Source organism: Cyprinodon tularosa, unplaced genomic scaffold (genome assembly GCF_016077235.1).
Source record: "Cyprinodon tularosa strain WSP-4 unplaced genomic scaffold, ASM1607723v1 ctg611, whole genome shotgun sequence".
Classification (NCBI taxonomy): Eukaryota; Metazoa; Chordata; class Actinopteri; order Cyprinodontiformes; family Cyprinodontidae; genus Cyprinodon; species Cyprinodon tularosa.
In genome coordinates, this window is record NW_024039354.1 from 259,196 (window position 1) to 284,917 (window position 25,722).

The 25,722-nt window shown below is 38.7% G+C and overlaps 1 protein-coding gene across 2 annotated transcripts in view; it reads left to right on the forward strand.

Moving 5' to 3' along the window:
• The first annotated feature begins 8,067 nt into the window (after positions 1-8,067).
• The window catches only part of prickle1b (prickle homolog 1b), a 33,790-nt gene continuing 16,135 nt past the window's right edge, over positions 8,068-25,722 (forward strand). The window contains exon 1 of one of the 2 annotated variants that reach the window (XM_038307506.1): positions 8,068-8,291. Coding sequence is in view for 1 of the 2 variants with exons in the window: in XM_038307505.1 (XP_038163433.1) it covers positions 25,588-25,602 (15 nt within the window). In the remaining variant the exon portion in view is untranslated. Of the gene's footprint in view, positions 8,292-25,260; positions 25,603-25,722 lie in introns of those variants that run through there. The other variant, XM_038307505.1, reaches the window with a different exon arrangement.

A 25,722-nucleotide genomic window follows, 5' to 3' on the forward strand; every position in this document is an offset into this window, starting at 1 on the left:
GACAGATGGAGTGGATGCCTTTTATCCGTTATGAAAGCCAGATATGCTGATAGCAAGATAACCGCCTTACGCTGCAGTTCACCTTTCACTGCACATGACACCCAAGCCAGCATCACAAAGTGTGCAGACCCACATCAATCTGGATTGTTTTCAAAGCAGTGTTCCATAAAAAAGATGGAGAGAAGCGAGATCAGAGATTTACGAACCCGCTGTCCCCGAATCTGGGGCTATTATCAACAAGGCTGCGGTTCCGAGCTCCAGAGGGTGACTGGCAGTGATGGGCAGTAGCGCCGCTACATGTAGCGAAGCTATTAGTTTAACTACATCTTCCAGTAGCTTGACCGTAGCGTTGCTGCTTTATTTATCAAGTAACTTTCCTGTAGCGACGTTATTGTTTTGATCAAGTAGCAACGTAGCGTCCACAAACGCTACAAAATCCAGGGCAAAACTAAGAAATGAAACCAGGTTTTCTATTTCTAAACAACAATCAGCCACAAGCTACTGTAAATAGCAGTTTCAGCTGACGCTCTTGTAAGTGGCGTAGTAGCACAGGCACACTATGTAGGGTTAAACAAGCGCACCCTTTCCGAGGCTGTCGTTCTATTGGCTGGAAAGGTTGCTAGGCAACGATCCAACTGCAGTCTGAGAGAGCAAAACAAATCTGCAAGCAGAGCCTACGGGTTTGCGAGCGTAACAGAGCGCGGTTTGTGCGCGAAGAGAAGGAGGCAAGCGAGAGGAGAAAATATCTGTGCAAGAAGGATTAAGTCTGAGAGAAGAAACACCGAGAGAAGAGAATTTGAGAGAGAGCGCATGTTTTGAGTGTGAGCATTATAAGTTTTGAGAGCAAGAAGATGAAATTCTTTTCTCAAATTGAAATGATGTGCTCTTGCATTATGGCAGGATAATTCTCCCATATCTATGTGCCACTAAGATACTCTAATTAGAGAGCAGTAGTGAAACTTCCATATTGTGTTTTCATGGCCTAGTTTACCTGACAGGATGTTTACATAAATCTGTTTTTAGGCTGTGCACAGATAAGATTTTTTATGGAGGAACAGCTCTACCGTATATAAAATAAATACATAAATAAATAAATGCTCAATAAATAAATAAATAAGCCTTCAATTAATTGCCTCCAACAATACAATGAATAAATATGTAGGTAGAAATTAAATTAAATGGTGAGACATATATATATGTATCTCTTAAATAGCTTCTTTATTTTTTCACCTTCTTTTGTAAACAGTTTTGTTTGTTACTTGAATCAACTGTTTAATTGAGGTCTTTTGTAGGGTTTTGTTTTCCCTAGAGATGTCCATTGATTGCAAACTCATAGCCATGTCTCGATGTGTAGAACACTACACAGTACCTTTAATTTGGTTCTAATAACAGCAAATTGTTTACTAGTTTGTCTACTAGTAATTACTTTAGTTTTTATTTTAATATGCTGATCATAAAGCAATGTTTACAATGTGATATGTCATTGGCTGATCTTTAATAAATATTTTAACTAGTGTGTCAGACTCATTTTGAATTGACATTAGGTTGGTACAACGTTAAGTAGCTTCTGATGTAGTTAAGCTACTTTTAACACATTAGTGTAACTTAGCTTGCTATAATTCTTTAGGTGGTAGCTTTTGTGTAGTGAAGCTTAATTTATTGTTGAGTAGCTGATAGCTTAGCTCACTACACTGGACAAGTAGCTTGCCCAACACTGGTGACTGGGTCAGGATTTACTGACCTGGAGGCCCCTTTTTGTGCTTTCTACACACCGCTGATCCTTGTTTCTTCCCTAGCTGCATGTGTATGCCTATAAGCTTACCTTTTATACCCTACTCCCCTTTTCTGTGTCTGCTGTAAATAGGCTTAATGTTACAGATGTCTGTGGGAGGGAGCACAAAGCGCTGAGGAGAAGCTCAGAGAGTGCCTCTATGCTGTGGTTAGGCTAGGAGAACAGGTGGAAACAGAGTCATCTTGGTGTCGAAGATGGAAATTTAGGTGTTCCATCCAGGATTACTTGAAATTTGTGCAACACTCCAGGTAAGATAAATTTAGAAGCAAACAAGCAAAAGTATGGCTAAAGGATAAACTGTAACTGTGAGCTGTTAATCAAGCTGTCAGGACGTTGGAGCAGCAGCCAGCAGGGTGAATGAGGGCATCCGTGTGGCTCATGCTGTGTGGGCTCACTGGCTTCTAGGGACAATGAGCCATACTGTTTGACCTGCCCCTGTCTGTCTCACTGCCAGCTTTACGGACATTCAGAAAAGCTACGCTCACAATCCTGAATTCAAAGCCTGGAATGAGGACTCAATCCAAATGCTGAGCTTTGCAGATCTGCATCAGATTGTTGGTTCAGAGACAGTTTGTACGTTCACTCAGGTCCAAAACGACACGCTTTTTGATGTGGCTGAACTAATCAGAGCATTTTTTCCCCCCAGCATTTTATTGTCATAACACTGTCACAAGTACAGAGCAGACCTTACCCTAACTATTACCAACATATAATAATAATTGAACTTGATTGATCTTACATTGGAGAAATTTATATCTACATTTAACCCATCTCTTTGGGTAGCAATGGGCGGCCATTGACTGGTGCTCGGGGAGCAGTGTGAGGTTAAGGGTCTTTGCTCAGGAACCCAGAGTGGCAGTCCGTGAGGGTGGGGCTCAAACTCAGAACCACAGCATTCCAAGCGTAATGCCCTAAACACCAGGCAGCATCTCCCCAAAGAAAATGGAGGTAATGGTGTGTTGTTTTGCTGGGACAAGACATCCTACAATGAGTTTTCGGTGAAACATGAGATACAATGAAATACATTCTGAAAATGTTTGTTTTAACCAGCGGCGTAGGAAGCGGGGGGGACGGGGGGGACATGTCCCCCCCAATATAAAAGCCAGGTGGATATGTCCCCCCCAAAAAATTGTACCGCAAAATATTAGATTTTGACAATTTTTTAACTATCGTGCTTTTATTTTGAAGGCGCAGCATGGCGTTACGTCACTGTACTCCCCCTCCCCTCTGTGAACTGTTGAGTGTTTGAGCACTCAGAGGGAAACAGCGATACAGAAAGTCAGAAACTTGTGAATGAGGTAAAATGGTCTGTCGGGAATGCTGCTATGAATAGTGCTTACTTATAACGTCTTGTTGTCAGTTCACTTTCATATATAGAAACTGAATCTTTTTGGTTTAGGCATCTTAGTCTTGTAGGAAGAGGATTAGGGCCACTGAAAAAAAAAGGTTAACTGATTTTTTATTTTTTTTAGTTTAACATGGGGGGAAAAAGTCAGAATTCTGACTTTTCTCAGAATTCTGACTTTAATCTCAGAATTCTGACTTTTTTCTCAGATTTCTGACTTTAATCTCAGAATTCTGACTTTTTTCTCAGAAATCTGACAGATGATTAATGTTTCTAATCAATTTACAGTTTTTTTTGGTGGTGGTGGTGGGGGGGGGGGGGGGGGGGGGGGGGCGTTGGTACTATACAGATATATAAAAACAAGAACGTCTAACTAAAAAATAACCAGAATATATGTTTAGAGTAAAGATTGACTACTTGTGTTTACACAAGCACACAATTTCAAATCTGCTGAGCTTGCTGTGCAAGAAAATGTAAAATATACGTATAAAGAAATATAACAGGAAGTACTGCTAAAACAAACTAAATGTTAAATAATGTAGATATTGGTTTAAAAAATTCTTCAGATTTGGAAATTTGGAAGGAATACATAATTCTGAAATTAATCAACAAATCTGGTAAAAAAAATAAAAATAAATAAAAAATAAAAGTTGCACTTTTTTACTTGAGGAATTTGTTGAATAACTTCATAATTATGAGTTTAACTAGTTGGAGGTAATGCTACACTTCTCTGCTTCCTGTCCTGCTCATAAAAGGTAAACATTATAAACCCACCATTAATTTTCTACACTATTTGGAAAACACAACACAAATGTAATATAACAAAAGTATGTTTAACAACAAACATGTTAGCATCAAGCCATAGCCATGTCTGTTTTAGAGACTAGCTCTCTTGTTTTAATGACCTTCTGCTCCTCCATTAATGAGGGGACCCCTCGGGCACGTAAAAAGTTGCCTAATTCTGTCATTTTCCACCAATGTGTCACTGGCTCTCTCAAATAACTCACATCTTTGTCAGTGAAGCTGAGTGCTCCACATCTCTACCTTCATGGTGCCCATCTACATTAAGATCCAAAATTCTGAGAAAAAAAGTCAGAATTCTGAGGAAAAAAAAGTCTTAATTCTGAAAATAAAAGTCAGAATTCTGACTTTTTCCCGTATTAAACTGAAATAAAATGTAAAAATCACTTAACTTTTTTTTTTTCCAGTGGCCCTAATCCTCTTCCGTAGTCTTGGGCTGATCACTCATCCAATATTTAACTGCTAACTTTCTCTAGACGTTTGCCACGCTAGCCAAAATGTTTTTTTTATATATTTTTTTTATATCTCATTTCAGTACAATGCCACCACCAACTAAAAGGCTGAAACAGCAGTAGGACTTACTCAGATTTTTTTAAAAGAGAAACGTCAGTGTGAGTAACAGTAACCTAACACAACTTGTGTTGAAATTAGCCCGGTCTGGGCGTGCGTTTAACGAGGATTTTTTATTTTTTGCATGGTTTTGATTCGCCGAAATGGACAGATGTTATACCTGCCGCGCTCCTGATCGTTAGTTAACCACAGGGAGAATTAATTCTAATTCTTAGCAGCAGCGGCCGCATTGGTCGTGCAGTGGACTGCTGCACAACCACTAATTAACCAACTAATTAACTTCTGCATCTTTATTTCCTCAAATAAACTGCTGGCTCCTCTTTTTACACTATAAACAGATTAACACAACATTGACAACTGTGTAGTTTTCTCTGTTCTGTACTGCAAATTGGAATTAAAGGCTTCTACCAAAGGTCTGGACAGACTGGCCACCTGTCTAGAGTGTACCCTGCACCAGCACCTCCCGACCCCACTGAGGGACAGGGTGTACAGAAAATGGAAGGATGGATGGATTTCTACCAAAGGTTGATAATGCGTTTTTGAACCAGATGCTTCAAAGCGCCCTGTCCGTAATTCTTCAACACACTGTCAGCTCCCTCTGTCAGTCAACCTATATAAATTCATTTTTGACCATTATTGCAAGTTTGACAAAATAAAACATATCAAACTTTGCACTTGTGTGGCCTACTGAATTGTTTTGATTTTCTAGTGCGTATGCGGACACTAAATATGCCAAGGGCTGAAGCCCTTGAAAGACATCTCCCTTTGCTTAATAAAAGACTCCAGTCATTTTGTTTGGTGACATGCTCACATCTTATGAACAAATGCATTATGTTAATTTTAAATGCATTATTTTTGCAAACACATTTATAAAGGAATAAAGTAAAAGATTAAATAGCCTTTTTTTAAGTAGCGTACTTAAGATATGTTTCTGTTGGATATTTACGAATCTCAGATTTCCGACATGTGTCCCCCCCCCAATTGTAAACATATTCCTACGCCCTTGGTTTTAACCCATCAGGGAATCAATTGGTCCTTATTAGTTGAGTTTAAGAGTGAGCAGACAAAGCTGGATAGCTCATACTGATTTCAATGCATCATTCCATTACTTATCAGTACTGTTACATCACAGGAAAAGGTCTTGGATTTAAATTCTTCATCCTGCCTTTCTCTCCGGCGTTCGCATGTTCGTACTAGACATCAGTTGGGGCTCTGGCTTCTGTGTCGGTGTCAAGGGTGCACCATACACTTGAAAGTATGCACTGGTTCAAAATGCAAAATTACTCACTGCCAGGAGATATTAACTCAGCTCCAAGTTAATCCCATCATACTTTAATATTATTTTTGTAACTGTGTGAGCCTGCTAGATTCCCCAACTTTCACTCCATATTTTTCAATTGCATGATCATGATATTACTGAAAAATAAGCAGCTATGTTAGATAAGCTTTTCTTTCTTAAACTAGTGCTTTTAGATAACTTACACTCACCGGCCACTTTATTAGGTACACCTGTCCAACTGCTCGTTAACACTTAATTTCTAAGCAGCCAATCACATGGCGGCAACTCAGTGCATTTAGGCATGTAGACATGGTCAAGACAATCTCCTGCAGTTCAAACCGAGCATCAGTATGGGGAAGAAAGGTGATTTGAGTGACTTTGAACGTGGCATGATTGTTGGTGCCAGAAGGGCTGGTCTGAGTATTTCAGAAACTGCTGATCTACTGGGATTTTCACGCACAACCATCTCTAGGGTTTACAGAGAATGGTCCGAAAAAGAAAAAACATCCAGTGAGCGGCAGTTCTGTGGGCGGAAATGCCTTGTTGATGCCAGAGGTCAGAGGAGAATGGCCAGACTGGTTTGAGCTGATAGAAGGACAACAGTGACTCAAATAACCACCCGTTACAACCAAGGTGGGCAGAAGAGCATCTCTGAACGCACAGTATGTCGAACTTTGAGGCAGATGGGCTACAGCAGCAGAAGACCACTCCGGGTGCCACTCCTTTCAGCTAAGAACAGGAAACTGAGACTACAATTTGCACAAGCTCATCGAAATTGGAAAATAGAAGATTGGAAAAACGTTGCCTGGTCTGATGAGTCTCGATTCCTGCTGCGACATTCGGATGGTAGGGTCAGAATTTGGCGTCTACAACATGAAAGCATGGATCCATCCTGCCTTGTATCAACGGTTCAGGCTGGTGGTGGTGGTGTCATGGTGTGGGGAATATTTTCTTGGCACTCTTTGGGCCCCTTGGTACCAATTGAGCATCGTTGCAACGCCACAGCCTACCTGAGTATTGTTGCTGACCATGTCCATCCCTTTATGACCACAATGTACCCAACTTCTGATGGCTACTTTCAGCAGGATAATGCGCCATGTCATAAAGCTGGAATCATCTCAGACTGGTTTCTTGAACATGACAATGAGTTCACTGTACTCAAATGGCCTCCACAGTCACCAGATCTCAATCCAATAGAGCATCTTTGGGATGTGGTGGAACGGGAGATTCGCATCATGGATGTGCAGCCGACAAATCTGCGGCAACTGTGTGATGCCATCATGTCAATATGGACCAAACTCCCTGAGGAATGCTTCCAGCACCTTGTTGAATCTATGCCACGAGGAATTGAGGCAGTTCTGAAGGCAAAAGGGGGTCCAACCCGTTACTAGCATGGGGTACCTAATAAAGTGGCCGGTGAGTGTATACTACGTCTTTTGTGAAGTTTTGAGCCTTTTTCTAATCCCATTCCTGGAACACTTTACAAATTGTTCTAAATAGTCCTACCAGAATAAAACCTCATTAAATTAACCTTGAAGAATCAAAGTGAAAGACTGAAGGGCTACAGAAAGTGATGCAGATTACAAAGCTTGACATTGTCTTTCCAAGAAAAGGGGAGGAAATAATGTGAAAACAATTAAGTCATCGATTAATTAGTGACAAATTTTCCCCTATTTGGTATGATCTTTTTGCAAAAACAGGTATAGATCATAACCTATAGGGTTTTTTTTTGGAGGGCAACTGTGCTACAGGATGCAACAATTGATCAATCAAAACAAAATACATAAAAAAAAATATTATATTGTTATTTTTTTCCTTTTCACTTAACTGATTGGAACTTGCTGATTTGAGGATGCATTTTGTCTAATAAGGCAGGAAGGTGAGAACACATGGAAAAGAAAAGCTTTTTTGTTGCTTTAAGTTACTGAAATGATCTACCAAGTGAGACCTTGTTTATACCACATATACAAAGGCATAATAACAAGTCAGGATTGGTTTCCAATGACATTTCTGCCTCACAATACTTTTTAATCAACTTTAGAGCAACTTATCTATTCATGTTGGTGTTTTAATAGGCGACTACACTTTCCTAAGACAGCATTCCATGCATGCATGTTTTCCTGCACCACTGAAACATATGGAATCATGAATAAGGACCATACAGTATGACCAAGTGGGATGCGTGCATGTAGCAGTAGGAGGGATATAAAGAGCTCCGCGTTTCAGCCAATTGGCGCACAGCAGCGCAAATGTGTTTTCTGGTCGCTTTAACTCCTACCCAAAGCTGCGCATCATTCAGCCCTGGTTGCATTACTCAACCTGCCTCTCTGTGGCTCTGCCCATGGTCATACACAGAGATCCTCCATCCCTGAGCTCCTTCATGACTTGTGTTGTGATTTTTTATTTCTTTTTTCGCTTCTTTCTTTGTTCTGGATGCGTCAGCAGTCGTTATTTTTATACTTTGATTTAAGGATTACTGCGCCTTTTGAGTTTGGGTCTTGGAGGTAAGTTTGGGATGTTTTAACCATTTTTTTTTTTTTTTTTTTTTTACTAAAGCAGTCATTATCTAATTCCCCAAAAATTCTTTACTGTTTAGAGTTTGGTTTCAAAACGTATCTTAAAAAATCCTGCAAATTTTTTTAGCAGGAGGCTGCAGCCTCTAGGTTAACAGACGCACTGGGATATTTCAAGGTGCGTGTGTGCGTAAAGGTGCACTAATGTAGGGTTGCATTTAGGTTTCCAGATGTGTGGGCTCAGCTGTTGCTTGTCATTCAGGTGAGCTCGTCCCCCCAACCCCCCCCCCCCCCTCTTTCAAATTCTTGTAGGTGAGTTTTGAACTCTTGAGAAACCCCGCTAGTGTTGAAAGACTGCATTCCAAATCCACAGAAACTCTGCGTGTCACATCCCTGAAACCACAGTTTGCCTTTTCCTTCACTCCACACTGTGATTTAAAATCTCTAACGATACATTCAAGAGGAAATGTTTTTTTTCCTCTTAAACAATGAATAACATTTAACACTTTTCCCTCATAGTGTATAATTGAAATAGAAAAGAAAAGAGTTTAGATTTTTTTTAAGTGGACATCCTTTCAAAAGAGTCCAGTGGTGGCACCTTGTGGTGACTAAAATGCTGCACCCAGCAGTTATTATGGCAGCTTTCTGGTACATATGGGGACTTTCAATTGTTCCTCATATGGCAAAGTGCTGTTCTTTGAGTTGGGTTAAGTTTTAGGACTAAGGTGTTAATTCAGTTAAGGTTAGGGTAGTAGTCTGGATTAGGCCATAGAAAATGAATGCAAGTCAGTGCATCTCATGCAAGCAAAGCTGTGTGTGTGTTTGCCAAATTTCTCTTCTTTCTAAAATGAAAAACATCTCAAAGCTCTAATAACATGCCTAGAATATGCATGTATGTCCTGTAGTCAGCAGATCCAGGATGGCTGAGGTGTGTCACCCCCCCCAAACACCAAAAAACTGGCGGAGGCAGGCTTTGCAGGGGGTATACACTATGCAATTCTAAGCCTTTGTTAATGAGTAGGAATCTATGTCCCTTCTCTGTGTGTGGCATTGGCCCCGGGTGCACGAGGATCCAGGTGTCCATTACGTTCTATGCTTGTGTGCATGCATGCATGTGTCCTTTTTTCCTCTGAATATCTGCACTTCTGTCACTACTTGTGTGCTGATGCATGTGTGATTGAAATTGGTGTTTCGACTCGGGAGTTAAGCTGCAGTTAATTGGTTAGCCATTTCGACCACAGGGGAGACTGGAGTCAGGCACAGTGCTGAAATCATTGGGATTTTTGACTCCATCTGTGGCCAGTTTGTTTTGTGACTCAGATTTGATATCTTTAGCCTTTAACACTAAAAGTTCCTGTCATAAAACTAAGCAAACAAGCCCTTCTTTTTGAATACTTCTAGGATTACCAGTCAGGCCATGACATTGTTCAAGACATCCATCCCTACATAACAGAAATAAGTCAGATAAATGTATGCAGTGTCTGTAAAGAGCAATTTGTAAAAAAATAATTGGTCGCCTCGAACTGTAAAGGTTGAACTTTTCATACTTTCGAACTTAAAGTTTAAAGTTTAAACAGGTCCAGTGTTTTTTTGCTTTTTTATAAAAACTTTTTAAAGTTTCAAGACGTTTTGCTTCCCATCCAGGAAACTTTCTCAATTCAAAATGTCTGGATTAGCATTGAGTTACAAGCTTTATAGAGTAGCCCAACAAAGTCTTGTTACTGCTTAGAGAACATGCAAATTGAACCGAAAAAACAGGCCCACTCCTTAGTAATGGGGAGTCGCTGTCGGTCTGCAATACCCGATACTGGCCTATAACTCTGAAAAGGAAGTCATTAGGGTTATAACTTTTTAGGAATGACTATGACCTGGATGACTGAGAATCTTCACCAACTTTTTAGTTTTGTTCTATTTCTATTTCATCATCACTTCTGAAAAAAACTACCCGTGGCTGAAAGTCCAGCGATCTAATCTTTTTTTATAGCACTCCATCACAACACATGCAATGTGCATTGAAACCCAGAAGATGTGTTTTAGATCTTCATTAGTCTTTCAGTTTGTAACATTTTTGGTTACTCTTTACATGAGTTGTTATGGGGCTGCAGTTACCTCAACAATAATCATTGTTTAACTTCAACTCCCCTTGCCACTTTGGTTGTTTGGTTGCCAGCTTGAAGTGTTTTTCTCTAGTTTATTGTTAAAAAATAAGAATATGATCCTCCATCTACTCCCATCAATACATGTTTGTAAACCTGATCAACTACATGTATTCCAATCTCTTGGATATGCACAGCATATGCTGTTTGTACCCTACAAACTTTGCCAATATTGGTCATGCCCCCAAATAATTATTTGACATCCTACAAATTTTCTTCGTCGCCACATCTGCTTTTTATCAGCATCCGCTCAACCCATTTTTTGTTAGCTGAAGCGAATTTCTGTACCCTACAGGATGGCTAATCTTGGCGAACTGGAAACATGCTTTCTGCCTTTGTTAATAATTCAAAAGGGTTTATATATACAGTCGCACACAAAAGTTAGCGCATCCTCTTACATTTCGGGAAATATTTAATGATCACTTTTCATGAAACAACACTTAGGATGTGATACTTAGAATATAAAGTAGTCAGCTTGTATCCCTGTTAAAAGGGAGTTTTTCCTCCCCACTGTTGCTACAAGCATGCTTGCTGTTAGGGAGTGTCTTTGAGTCAATGAGTCGATGCAATTAGCTGGTTTTCCTTAGATAATTTTGAATCAGTTTGACTGTATGATGTGGTTAAATTGTAAAAGGCAATGAGATCACATGTGTTGTGAATTGGCGCTACAGAGATAAACTGAATTAAATAAGTCAACTCAACACAGCCATTAATGTCTAAGCTAAATGTGTTCATGACTGAAAAAAATCAGTTGTTAATAGTAAATAAAATAAAATGTATTGCTTAAAATACATGACAACTGTCTTAATGGCATATGTAGGCATTCCAATTATATACAAATAAAAATACTGACAATGTGAAGTTAATATGACTCAATAACAAGAGGGGCAGTGAGAAAAAACTTCCAAGTAGAAATGTGGAATTTATTTACTACCTTTCCTGCGTGCCTTTTAGCCCTTGCATTAAAATTGGTTTCAGGGAATGATATTCAACCCAGCAGAACCATGCTTCAGTTTTCAGTTTGTAAATCTTTTCTCACTGACGAGTTTGAGCCCTATGCCAATAACTGTTTAAACAAACAACTGAACTTATCATTTAAAGCTGAATTAACAAGGAAAGATTTTCATCTATAGAAAGTAAGCCCCTTTTATGTTTTTTTTAACCTTTTTCAATGTCAGAAACCAGACTAACTACTTTTAGAAACTTAAGATAAGATCTTCGCCCTCTCCTTGCCATGTTTGTCCTCCAGTGTCAGATTTATTGCTTTGCTTAGCTTAATTTATCACATGACATACATTTACCATTGCCCCCTAATTGACATTACCATGACTGATTTCACTGATTTCAAATACCAGACCGTTGCTAATCTTTATTTTCTTTAAAACAAAAAACGTATAAGTCATACTCTTGAGTCCTTTCCCATTTTCTTATCATAGCCCATGAGCTTGGCTTGACAGCAATATTGAAACAGTGTTTAAGGACCACTGACTTAATGCCATTTGAAATGGTTGCAAAAACTCAACTAATTTTCTGTAAAGACTTTTAAACACTACATATGTCCTTTAAAAAGGAAATATAACTTAATATATTGGAGAGTTTGAGACCAAAGACAACACATGTATATCTTAAATACTGATAAATGTATTTTTTTTCCATTCATTAAGCCCAAGGAAAGGAGGATTAGCTTAAGCTCTTTTATTGGCTTAGAAATACTAATATGAGTCAAAGGATTGATTTTATTTAAATATCATATGGAAGGAATAGGAGGATGTGAACAGATCTTATTTAGATGTAGAAGTAGCTGGAGAAATGCTTAGACTTTGGACGGCCTCATTGACATTTTACTGCAGAGCCTTTATAAGAAGACTGCCTGTGCTGTATTTGTGGACAGTCTTCAACCGACAGACTCGTTTTTCAGAACAGCATCTTTGGACTTTCATCCAACAGCTTTTTTTTTTTTTTTTTTTTTATTCCTGTGAAACCCAAAGAGTCGCAGAGGAAATCCAGCTTGGAGATTGTTTTGATATTGTTGGACACTCTCCTGGAAAACCTTTTTTTCCTTTTTTGTTCAGCAGCCATCACGCCTGATTTAGCACAATGAGCTCTTGTAGAAAAAACACATCTCGGTTATGAATTCAAAGACTTTATTCTGCTATGTCCAACAGTATTAAGAAATTAAATAAGGAAAAGTGTAAAACATGGATTTTTATCTGTCTGTACTTTGACTTTTGCAGCATTTTGTTTGAAGCCAGAATTTGGCACTTTGAGCTAAACTGAAGCAAAGAAAAAAACTTAGCACAAAAAAACAGCTAATACTAAACATATGCTCAGTTTGAAAGCTTGATAAATTTCAGAATCAGAATCAGAAATACTTTAATAATCCCAGAGGGAAATTACTTTTGTTACACGCTCTAGTTACAGTTTTACATGATATATACACACATCCAACTATACAATATAATAAAGATAAAAAAATAAGAATAAAAAGAGATAAAATATATATACACATATAGCTCTTCTTTATATATATCTGTACGTATATCTATGTATATGTAAAAACCTAAATCCAAATTTGTGTATTTATAAAGCGACAGTTTCTTCCCTAATATTAAAATTAATCAATTGCATAAATAATTCAGAACCTTAGAAAATGCTCCATCTAACACAAACTTAAGAAAACACAGCACATTGCAAACAGCTTATCCCAGTCAGTGCAGAGGGCCAAAGATAGGGAGGCTAATGAAGAGAAAGACTACTAATAGTGGAAGGTGGTCCTCAAGAGCCTGTATAATAAAAAAGAATTGCCATATATGTTGTAGATACTTTTAAGATAAAACTAATTGTATCAAATTTTATTTTACCTAGCTTAAATAAATAATCTACATATATATGCAGATCATCTTCTATGTTCAGACTTCACTAACTTTTTGTTTTGTTTTTTCTTTTCAGAATAGATAGAAAATATTATGCACAATCCCAAAATAATTTAGCACTCATGAAAAAACTCATAATGACACAGATATGACATGTTACCATTGACTTCACCTAAAGGCTTTATACCTAAACAGAACAGATTTATTGCTAGTGCATCACTCAATGTCAAAGTGGCTTTAAAGTTCACATAGGTACACATACCTGTATAGTACATTTACTAGTTTTACTAAATATTAGTGATACTAATATACTAATTATTACCGTAGTGATTTATGGTTTCCAGTGCTTTTTTTTCATAGAGTATGAAATCTATACAGCTCTGCTCTTTATACAGCAACGCAGGCATTCCAAGTTTGAATAAAGTTAATTGTTGTTTGTGACTAATTTTTTTTTTTTTATTACATTTTCCTACCAATAAGTGTAATAACTATCTTTAAGGCTACTGACAAGCAAATTATCATCTAGATGATTTTTTTTCCTGACATTTCATTGAATGACTTTAGTGCCTTGCTGTGTCACCTTAAAATGACCACATTTTTTTCTTTATCTTTGTCTCACAGCAAGACATTTTAAACCTTGAAACGTTCACACTTCTTAGATTTTCACCCCCTCCCCATTCATGCCTGTCAGGCATCAGCCCTGGTCTGCTCTTTTCACATGTGTGGGAAGGCTTGGTCAGTAGTTCCTTTTGTACAAACACTTATCCTGATCTTAGTGCTTATTGAGTGGTTTCAGACCAAACCCTTCAGGCCACATTGGCTCCACAAACCTGGTATTATGGTCGGCTTGTGGGTTGGAAAAGTAATCCGAGGTTTAGCAGACTAGGAGATACTAAGTAATGGACTCAAGGGATGACTTGCTTTAAACTCTGTGTCAAAACTTGCAGCAGACCTGAAACAAAGTCGCCCACAGCGCTTTTCTGAGCAGCACTAAAACTGTGATGCTATGGAGAACTTCCGACTCGGTGCCTGCGAGTGAGAGTCGATATGGCACCACCTTAATTACCTATACACACAGCTCTATTTGATCATGATTAAAGCCACTCTCAGACGATGTCGGTCGCCAGCCACAGCAAACATGGAGACATTAAAGGCAATGATTATTATATGGTAATAATTAAAAAGGCTTTAAAGCTCAGGTACAAGTAAAAAGTATAGATGTAGGCAGAGCATCATATAGGAAGGCAAGACTGCTCTGCAGAAAACACGTAATTATTTCTCATCAAATGACCACCCTGGGGGGAAAAACAAATGATAGCTTTCTGTTTTGTTTTTGATTGTGGAAAGAGATAAAAAGGTCCGCAGAACAGATCCTGGGTTGATGAGTTTCACTTCTCATCATCTACTGTCGCTCTTGTAGAGGGAAAACAGTAATCTTTAGTTGTCTTGATGATGCTTTCGGTTTGACGTTTAGCAGCATGGACTTGCCATTCAGTCTGCTTTGGCATAAAGGTAAATGTTTGAGTACCTTGCCAAGTAGTACATTTTCTCACATACTATTTATCATAACTATACTTAGTGTCACCCTAAATACACCATTCCAATCGAGAAACATAGTTGAAGTGAAATCATGCTCTGCAGATTCTTTTTTTCCAGTACAGTAAGAAAAGCTGGTCTCAAACCTCTTTGTCCTATAAGTAAAATGCTATGTGTGATGGAAAATGCACATTATGCATCATCCTCAGCATATTATCTTTGGGATAAAGGCCACCGGCAGCATCAAGCTGTGAGTATGCTACTCAGAGTTGGTGGGATGATGGCTAAACCTAAACACTACACAATCATGAAAGAAAACCTGTCATTTACTTTAAAAGTCTTGACATTTGGATTTATCCTTCCAGCAGAGCGACAATTCTAGACGGATGATCAGAGCTACATGAATGCTTTAAATAATTGTCTTCAGCTGGTACGACCCATTAAAAGTACTCTAAATCTAAGGCAATCTACTTTTAGAAAGCACTCTCTCACTCCTCAGGTAGCAGGTTTTAATGGAGCTAGGGTGCAGGAGGTTAAATAACATTATAGAAAACCTTTTGTTTTGTAAAAAAAAAAAGCCTGCAAAAGAGCCTAAATGCAAGAGTTGCGCTTGTTATTATAGGACTGATACATGACTTAGCCTCTCCAATCTTTCCCTAAATTAGTTTCATGTGTTGGACATTTTCCTCTTTAGGCGAATACAACCCCTTAAGGTGAAATTCTCAAGTCAGCTCCAATAAAGGACAGTGGGTCTTTTCCCCTCCCTAAACTACATCTCTGCACCTTTCTGTCTCATTTCTCAATTTTGTTTAAGAGCTTCAAACATCTGATGGAACAAAATCACCACGAAAATGAATTCTTGAGCTAGAAGAGTAAGAAATTGTTAATGTTATTAAATTTGGCAGTTGTTTTTTTGCCAATGTCTCTTGAGTTATTCCCTGTTGGTCACAGTGTCTGCATATCTCCTTTACATCGTCCCAAAGGAATACTAGGTCTTTAATTCATTCCAAGAGGAAATGGCTCCCTCGAATCTGATGCCACCCGGAGTCAGGAAATGGACCAGGGTGATAAATGCAGTCTAATGGGGCTGAATTAAATTACAGGATTTTCACAAAATTAGCCAAAAGTTACACATTTTCTTTCTGGACACGTAAAAGAAGCAGTATTTTATTTCTCATTAAAACACTGGATTACACTGGTCTTTCTGTTGCCCAAACATGGTTATACAAAAGTATTTTTACTCTTTTTACTACAGGTGATGCAATACCAATCTAAATTAACTTAAATGTTATACATTTAATTTATTAATATAATATATCATCCATTGCCAGCATTACTTATATATAAGGGGAGATGAGGATGATAAATAACTTTTCATGGCACATGGTTTCTTTTTACACCTGGAAAAACTGACTATCCATCCATTCATCCCTTTTCCATCACGCTTATCCCTGCTGGGGTCATGAAGGGTGATGGTGCCTATCTGCAGCTGTCAATGGGTGAGAGGCGGGGTACACCTTGGACAGGTCGCCAATCTATCGCAGTGCAACCCAGAGACAAACAGGACAAACAACCATTCATGTAAACACTCACACCTAAGGAGAAGCCAATTAACCTAATAGTCATGTTTTTGGACTTTGGGAGGAAGCCGGAGTACCCAGAGAAAACCCATGCATGCAAAGGAAGAACATGCAAACTACATGCAGAAAGACCAGGGGCTGGGAATCAAACCCAGAACCTTCTTGCTTCAAGGCAGCAGTGCTACACACTGCCACACTGTGCAGCCCCGGGGAAAAAATACAGTACAAAATACTAAATATCTTAGATGGAAAATCACCAGCAACCCTTTAAAAAACTGCATCAGATGGGGTGATTGGAACTACGTATGGCCAATGTGGAATTAGCTACAGTTAATCCCCGATTATAAGTAACCAAAGTTAGCCTTAATTATCAATGATATAGCCTGCCAACTCTTTAAAACGTCTTTAGATAAGAGACTAAGAATTAAAAGTTGGGTTTTCTTATGACATATTGTTAAATATCAGAATTAGTTATTTGACAGTTATTTCTGCCTCACTGCTGTTGGAGTTTAAAATTAATTTGTTTTAATTTTGTTTGCTGTGATAAGGTGATTAAATAGCGTGCATTGATTAGGTTGTAAATAAATGTCTCTCTAGTGTTTACACGAATCATCTCTAAACTCCAAAAGTAAAGTTTGCGCTGAGGATTCATTATCCCCAACCAGCCACACATGAAATAACAACATGTGGGGCCCTGTTCAAGTGTCTAGTGCTGATATTCATCTGTGGGCTGGGATATGTCTTTTGTTTATTCTTTAATTTGCATGTATGCATTTTCTGTGTTTTTGGGTGTCCTCTTTAGAGAATCCCCCGCATACCCCACTTCAGGGCCTTTTGGTCAACAAAAATGCAGATTGATAGCTTATAGATTTAACTAAAGTTGACTTTTAGGCCCCCTGGGAGCCCCTGATGTGCACATCGTTACAACAAAGCCCAGGCTTTCCTCGCAACTTGGTTGAAACTCTATCGGCTGGTTCAGAGGGGCACAAATATGTTGTATATCCCTTTTATACTACTTCCTTCCCCAGGTCGTTTCCCATCTGTTGTAGATTAGTTTCAGTGTGTATTTAGAGAAAAGATTGTCGCTGAGCAGGACTGATAGTAAACCCACAAGTCAGAGCTGTCAGGTAGGTCCGAATTAACAGAGGCCAGCTGAGGATATGGCTATTGGGGGGTGAAGGGGTGTGCTCTTTTTGCAGTAAAGAGTCGAACAGGGAGAAGGAAAGAGGGTCTGAAATTACACAGAGAGACCACCAAACGGTTCATCTGTTTACCCATGAAACTAGCCCTACTAGAGGGTCAGTGTGGAATGCCAGGACCGAATGTTCGGCCAGATTCTATGAAAGAGAGGCTGACTCTCTACAAGTCATGCTCCTTTAGCTCTTTTTATGTATTTTTTTTTTTCTAGAGCTCAAAGCAGTTGACCTGTAACTAATAGATTTGATATCCTTCACCGTTTCGGTATCCAACCAAGCTGGGAGAAGAAAAGAAAAAAAAACTCCAACACCAAGCAGCTGTTTTGCTTTCCCTTCTAAAATGTTTTTTCTATTTAGGGTGTGGGGAAAAAAATAGTTAAACAAGAGAGTCTTTGCGGTTTTCCACTCACCTTTCTCTAACACTATGCTGTCTTGAGAATTGTGCAAGTACATGTTGTCCCAACTGCAGTCAAGAGTGTGACGAAGTGCCTGGAGCTGCAAACTTGGTCCGACCTGTTGTCTTTCCCAGCCATTATTAAGCTTCTAATACTAAATCATGGGAAAAACCAGGATTCTGGTGGGGTAATACACAAATGCATGCTTGCATATGTTTGTGTCTTTGCATGCTAGTGATGTGTTTCTCTGTTCTGCTTGACTTATGTACCAGCCCTCTGGGGTCCTATCATTGAGACTGTGTATACACAACCCCCTGATCCACGGCCAATATCTGTCTCTATAGAAATGTCAGAGGGGAATTCACAGACTTCATGCAAACTTACATCAATATCCTAACGGCTTTTCCTGCAAAATGTGAGGTAATGCCACTGGCATATCATACTAAACCCTGTTGTTTTTAAGTCAGTTTCTCATCATAGCGAACTAAATGGATCCACAGTGATTGGCACAACTAATTAAAGGTCCTGTTTGTGTTGGCCAAATAATGACACACCATTAATCTCTCACAATGATGCTCACAGCGGTAGTGGGACTATATGTAACCACCATAACAACGATTTATCATTCTTCAATAAATCAGAGTGATAATGTCAGCCAGTAAAAACCAAAATATGTTGAATATTGGCAGGTGCACGTAAAGTTGCTCATTTCTCTTTTCTGTCAAGATGAACAAGATATGCTGGTTACTTAGCTTGTGTTGTCATCTCATAGTGTCGATTACATGGGTCAATGGCAGGATTCTTTTGTGGCTTTTACCAAGAATTTACATTAAATATTATCCAATAATCTGATTAATAAAAGAAATGCAAGTGGAAATACCAACTTAGGCAACCTGTGACTAACTAAATTAACATCTCTGTTATATAATGTCTCCCACCCCATGCATGAAGCATTTGCAGAATTGGAGAGTTCCTTCAGTGACAGACTGTTGAACCCTAAATGGGAGCGTTATCACACATCCTTCCCTTCAGCAGCTGTAAGACTTGCTGATGCTGGATTTTGCACAGTTTCTATCTTAGTCAGTTAGATAACATGCTTCTGTCATTTTGCACATCTCGGATGTTTCTGCTATTTTCAAATATCCATTAGTGTAAAAGTGCCCATAGCTGTATATTGGTTATTTATTTTCCAGATGCACAGTTTTTATATTGTTAAAACATTTTACAGTACAGTAGTGTATTGGTTATCTTTGAACTCACTCACTCTTGAACTTTTTAACACTATTATGTTATTCTTGTACATTTTTCTAAGGTCCATATTTGTGTGACCATTTTTTTGTATAATCTTTTTGCAGCTTTAACACCAGAATTTTAGCCTGACGTAGTCCGACTCAATTCTAGTCAGAATATGAGTCTGATACTGCTCCATAGAGCTGTGATTATGGGGCGTGTTTCGAACGAACCAGGAAAAAAAATGCCTCTGCACTCAATTGGATAGACCTACAACCAATAAGAGCAACGGAGTGCGTGACGTATGTTAAGCGAGGCATAGTTGTTGTCCACTTAAATCAAAGCGTGCAATTGCACGCCTATAATAAGAAGATGAGACTTGATCGCGTTTCTCTGTTCCTCTTTTAAAATTAATTTGCTGTCGATATCTTCTAGAACAGACCTAATAGCAGAATCTACTCACCTAAACTCTCCAGCGGCAGCCATTATTGTTGTCACCCAAGCGCACATTGGTCACGTGGTTGATTACGTGACTGTTGGTCATCTGTCCATCATCGTATAAAGCCCGCCCTGACAATTTGATTGGATCGCCTGACAGTGGGCGATAATACTCGCGCTACTATGGAGCAGAGCCAGACCGAACTTCCCCGACCTCAAACTTTGTGGGCGGGACTAAGTTCGGAATGGCACCCAGGCTACCAGAATTTCCCCACTGTTGGACAATATGGGTTTTCTATTCTATTCTATTCTGATATTCTTAAGAGATAACCTATAGCACATAGCTTTTATAGTATAGATAAAAGTTTAGATAAAAGTAAAAAATATTTTTTGTTTGCCAAAGTATTGACATATGAGTATTTTGAAAATGTGAAAGATGTACCCGAAGATTTACCCAACTACCAGGAAATGTACGCTTGCTATATCTGTTAATCTAAAAAGCAAAACAGCATAAAAGAATTTCTGTACAGTTAACACTTGAACCACAAAACATTTAGCCTATATTTTTTCATTCTGTCATTCTTCATAAAGCAATAAATCAATGTTATCTAAAATATAATGGTTAATACATGAAATTTACGGATCAGTAGACACTATTTGAAGCTATTTGTCACTCAAAGGTATCATGCCAAGTCTCACAAAGGCCCATGCCAGTGTCTAATAATAGACATTGATCTATTAGATATTGAAAATCTTTCCAAACAGCTAAATTGAGATGTTTTTTTTAAAGTGGGATATTAGCATATTTTATTTAAAGCACTTTAAACTAAAAGAAATATTGATTTATCAGAAGTTTGGAAACCCTCACATGTTAAAATATGAAATACATGTCTGATAACAACAGCTGGACTATGCCAACAGCCATGATATCCAGTAACATTGTAGATTTTCCTCACATCTGCCTGATCCATTGTACATTTCCTTTTTTAAGTTGGAATTTGGATGTGAAGCAATGCTAGGATTGCAGCATACTTAAAAGCCCACACACTCAATCACAGACACACATACACCCCTTTTAAAGTGAAGGGTAAATGTCCATCTGGCTTTTATTAAAGAAGGAATGCATCACTTAACATGATCAAATCAGAGTTAGACAGAGTGCACAAGACTCTCTCCTTCCCTGTATGATAGGCAATAAAGGATATATTTCTATAGTTCTCTATAGTTATTATGTTGTCTATAGTTATAATGTTTTCTCCATTAGTTAAAGTGTTCTTCTATTTATTTGAAATATTATTAAACTCATAAGTTTACATATGTTTAGTGTGCATGAATGCCACACCAATGTCCATTCTCAACATTTTTTCTAGTAGTTGATGCATTAACCCCACACACAAATACCCCGACTTACAGTAGCTACACCAACCTTTTGGATTATGTCAGCCATGCTTTACTCAGAATCTTTCCAGGCCTATTACAAGAGACTATGCCAAGATTTATTTACTGAATCGGATGCAATAAGGCAAAGGTTTTTGAGTCTCTAAGAGGTTGAATGCAAATGTTTAAAACCCAATTCCTGCCCATGCTTCCTTCACAGTTGACGATTTCCTGCATTTTATAGTTCTTTTATTGCCACTTCTGTCATCCTAGAGGTGTGTAGCCAACACCTTGCAGTGGTTAACAAATCACAGCAGAAAGTTTTACAGCTAGAAAGTTAAACTACACTTGGAGCATGAGTGTCAAAGAATATTAACACTGACCTGGCAGGACTAACTACAAAGGAGCTCGGCGGACCTGATACGCTGCAGAAAAAGGCAAGTTGAGCCGGTGGGCCTTGTTAGGAAGAACTGAAGGTCTACTTTCTTGGCGTGAAAGGCTGCTGAGAGGCGTCTGTCAGCGTAAAAAAGGCATGAATGGGTTTGAAACGGTGAATTCAAAGTGGATGTGAATTGAGATGTTTCTCTGGGAGTGGGGGAGTTATGTGAATTCTACATTTTTTTAAGCTGCTTGTCAAGGCATTGAGGTCATTTTTGGGTAGAGTCTGGATGAATATACTTTAGGTGATCAGGTAGACCTCTTCCTTATAGATTTGACTGTTTACATTGTTTGTGACATAGCTGTGTTATTTTCACACTGCCACTGTCAGAATTGTGGGCCTACATCACACATATTTGTGACTTTGACAAATGCAACCACTTAAGTCATGTTTAATTATGCAGAGCTATTTGCACACTCTCGCATGCTGAATTGTTTCTTTGTACTTTATGTCTCTTTAGCTCCTGGAATGGTCTCTGGTCTGTTTGAGTTTGACTTTTATGACAAACTGCCCTTCAACACGTTCAGACACGTAACTGTCCTGGTTGAGCTTTCAAACAACCGACAAATGTCTACCACCCTACTTTAAATGATCGAGCAAATCTCTTTTCACCTCCTGGAGGTGAGACTCTCCTGACAGGCTTCAGGTGTAAATATCTGTTAAATGTGAAAGTAGAACACAATGCCAAAGGAGCATGTTTACCTTGTAAGCCATCCCTCCACAATACGGTGCAAGAAAGGGCCAAATTATCAGCTAAGCTCTCTTCCTCAAGACAGATAAAAGGTGGAGCCATGAAAGTGTGCTGGGTGTCTTTATGCACTTGGTGTCTAGTTTCAACCTGGATTCAAATGCAGAAAAAGGTAACTAAATCTTGTCTGACATGCCAGTCTTTACCCCTTTGTCAAGGAGAGAAAACCTTGCATTAAAGGTCCCTGGGGGGAGTTGATCAAAAGATTTATCTCCAACAGTTTTCAGATTTTACTTGCTTTAACATTGAAATAATACTTCAATGCAATAAAAACTTGGTTCCTTTTCTTTATCAGCAAAGCCAAGATATACAAGATCTATGGAAATAGAGTAGATCATTATTTAATCTGAAAATAATAAAAAAAAACTTTAAGTCAATGTAGATAAAAATACTTTTTAGTTTTGTTATTCTAATTCTTCTTATGATTATTTCAAGATAGCATATTACAACCTTGGCATAAAATATTAAAGCCCCAAAACTCTTGATCTTAGTAAGAGACATCCTAAACAGCTTCACTCTTTTGAATATAATCACATGAGAGACACGTATTATTCTGTTTTAGATAGCACTGTACGGTATTTATTGCAAAACAAAATATGCAATATAGCTATCTTACCTGCTATTATAAGAAAATATCTAGTCACAAACGAGACAGTTAAGCTCTAAAAAGTGGAGGAACACCTGTAACTTTTCTCGACATCTCTTGTCAGTGCACAATTTCACTTACAGTTTTAGATTGTAACAGCTTAAAATGAAAATGTTCACGGCTTCCATATGCCAATACACATATATTAATGTAAATACTGCTCTTTTGTAGCTTTTTATAGCTACTTTTTAAACAGAAATAAACAATAAAATCATTACCAAAAAATCCCAACATGAAAAAGGATGATTTACATTGCATGCCTCTTCCTTACTTTGATATTTAAGCTAGAAGCTTAGAACTGTGACCAAGCGGTGTTGCTTCCATAAAATGTACACAAAATATCTATGTCTGACTACGGATTACATAATAGATTTAACGTTGCGTTATATCTATTATCTATGTGTAGCCTCAACCTTAAATCCACTCTATATGTCGACAGTCTCATCATATCATCACCATCTTACAGCCTTTTTTAAATATACCAATCACTTGCTCTGAATATTAAGAGGCACCAGAAACTATAAAAACAATTTTTATTATTTATAATACATTTGTGTTTCTTTCTTTGCACTGTTGAACCCTTTATATTCATTTAGGAGGAAGCCAAAGAGACAGCTAGGTCAGTTTTGTTTTCTAAAGAACCATAGGTCTCTGGCCAAGAGCCCAGGCCTAGTCTGAAAGACAGATTTCTGTCCATTGTCTCCCTTTAAGCCACTCGTCCTCGGTCCTGTCCTCTATTCATGCAGCAGCATTCTTCACCCGCTCTTTCCCTGTTTTCATTATTAGGATTAAGTGCTTTGCTTTTAGATAGAAAAGAAAAAAACAGAGGTCGTCTTCTAGACCCATCTGCCGAAATAAGATATGATGTGCATCTGAAATGCATATCCAGATGAGTATCACTGGAAACCCACGCAAACCATTCTATTGACGGAATAATGAGAAACTTTTGCAATGCTCTGCCAAGGATGGTGGAAAACCTAGAAGCTTTTCTGAAAGGTTTACCTTATGACACGACAGCTATGCTCTTCGTCTGAATATGAATTGGTAGGCCCGAAAAAAAAGAAGCATAGAAAGTCTCCTCTTCAAGCACACAGAGAAACTCTCTCTCCCAAGCTAATTAGCCAAGTGAGTCATTTCTCATTTGTAACAGGTTATGGCATGTGACAAACAGCACCGCTGCCCTATTTGGAAGCCGACTTTGTTGGGTTGTCAGACGAGAGGGCATTTTTGTCTATGGGACAATTGAGTAAACTCATTTCTCATCTTTGACTCTTTAAACGAAGCTGTTGCTTCTTTTCAGCCTTTCACATTGACGGATGGCGCACAACTTGACCAAATAAGCCCAGCAAATAGCTCCAGTCTCATCCAGCGAGTTTGTTTTTACTTATGCAACATTTTTCTGGGACAATTTTAGTGGCTTTCATTCTTATTTTCAGAAAGAATTTCTTCATTGCTACATCTGTCGGATCGACGAGGGTTTTGTGAACCGAAGTGTTTAACAATTACTTCATTGTTGTGGCCTGAAGTGAGAGATGAGAACAGGGGACCCCTCTCCTCTACATCATTCAGACCTGCAAAAGAAGAAGGGCGGCGGAGATGTCTACAAGGGGAGGGTGGGACTGGACAGATCTCGACCATGAGAATTTCCTGAGATGGATGAGTCCAACTCAAGAGGAAGCAGGGTTAATATTTAACTTCAGACTCACAAACAAGACATGAGATATTTTAGTAAGGAAAAACTGCCTTTGAAATGATTTATAATCTTCAAAACAGAATAGACCCAAATAACCAGGTGTGGAGATATTGCGGGTAAAGGTCTTAAACGTATGTCCGTACCGAGAAAAATAAGTGGTTGTTAATGGGATATAGGAATAACAAATGGTATCAAACATATTAGCCTGAACGGTCATAAATGCCATGTTATAACAGAGAAAACTGGAACATGTGCTAATCTGCCTCAGTACTTGGAATTTCATATGAGATTTAGCCATAAAGGAGAGAAAATGACAAACTGTTGTCTATGCCACTGGAAATCTGAACAGTTAAACTGGTATGATATAATGTCCGCTAATAGGTTTGGAAATTAAAAGATAGAGTGGGAAGTAAGCAGACATATCATCTGGCTTTTAGGAATCCATCGTCTCGCTGAGGTGCTGGCTGCAGGGCTCTGTGTCATGCCGGTGGAGGAAGGGAATGTGGAGATAGAGACGATGGGTGAGGGGGGTGTTGATTCTGAAGTGTATTTGTGTGTGTGTCTGTAAGAGAGAGAGATTGAAGTGCAGAGACAGCCAGGCGATTTGCTCTTTAGGGGAAAAATAAGGGAGGGGCTGACAAGGCTTCACTGCCCCAAGAGCTCACAGTCACAGTGGGATCAGAGATAGTGCAGATAGAGACGTCACCTCTCTGCCCTCACTGCTTGCCTTCTGGACTTGGGAGTGTTTGGACTGCTAAACAGGTTGCTTCTCCAACAAGCCTCCTTATAAAAGAAGTTGACTTTTCAAGCTGCATGAAGAGGATTGTCAGTGAGGGGTACTTCCTGAGTGATCTGGATCTGATTAGAGCATGGAACTGTTCAACTTGGTGCTGCAGAGAGGTAACCAGTGGTGGAAAACTGAGTGACCACAGTTGGCAGAGGATTTGTTGCAGTTTTTCTGGAACAATGGAGAGAGGCAGATGTTTTTAGTAGAGGTAAGACAAAAAAGATTCTCAAGTTGTTCTGAAAAAGGCCTTTTTTTTATTTCTTTTTAGAGAGAATAGAAAATCCCTTTATTGTCGCACAATGGGGAATTTCTGGTGTTCACAGCAGCG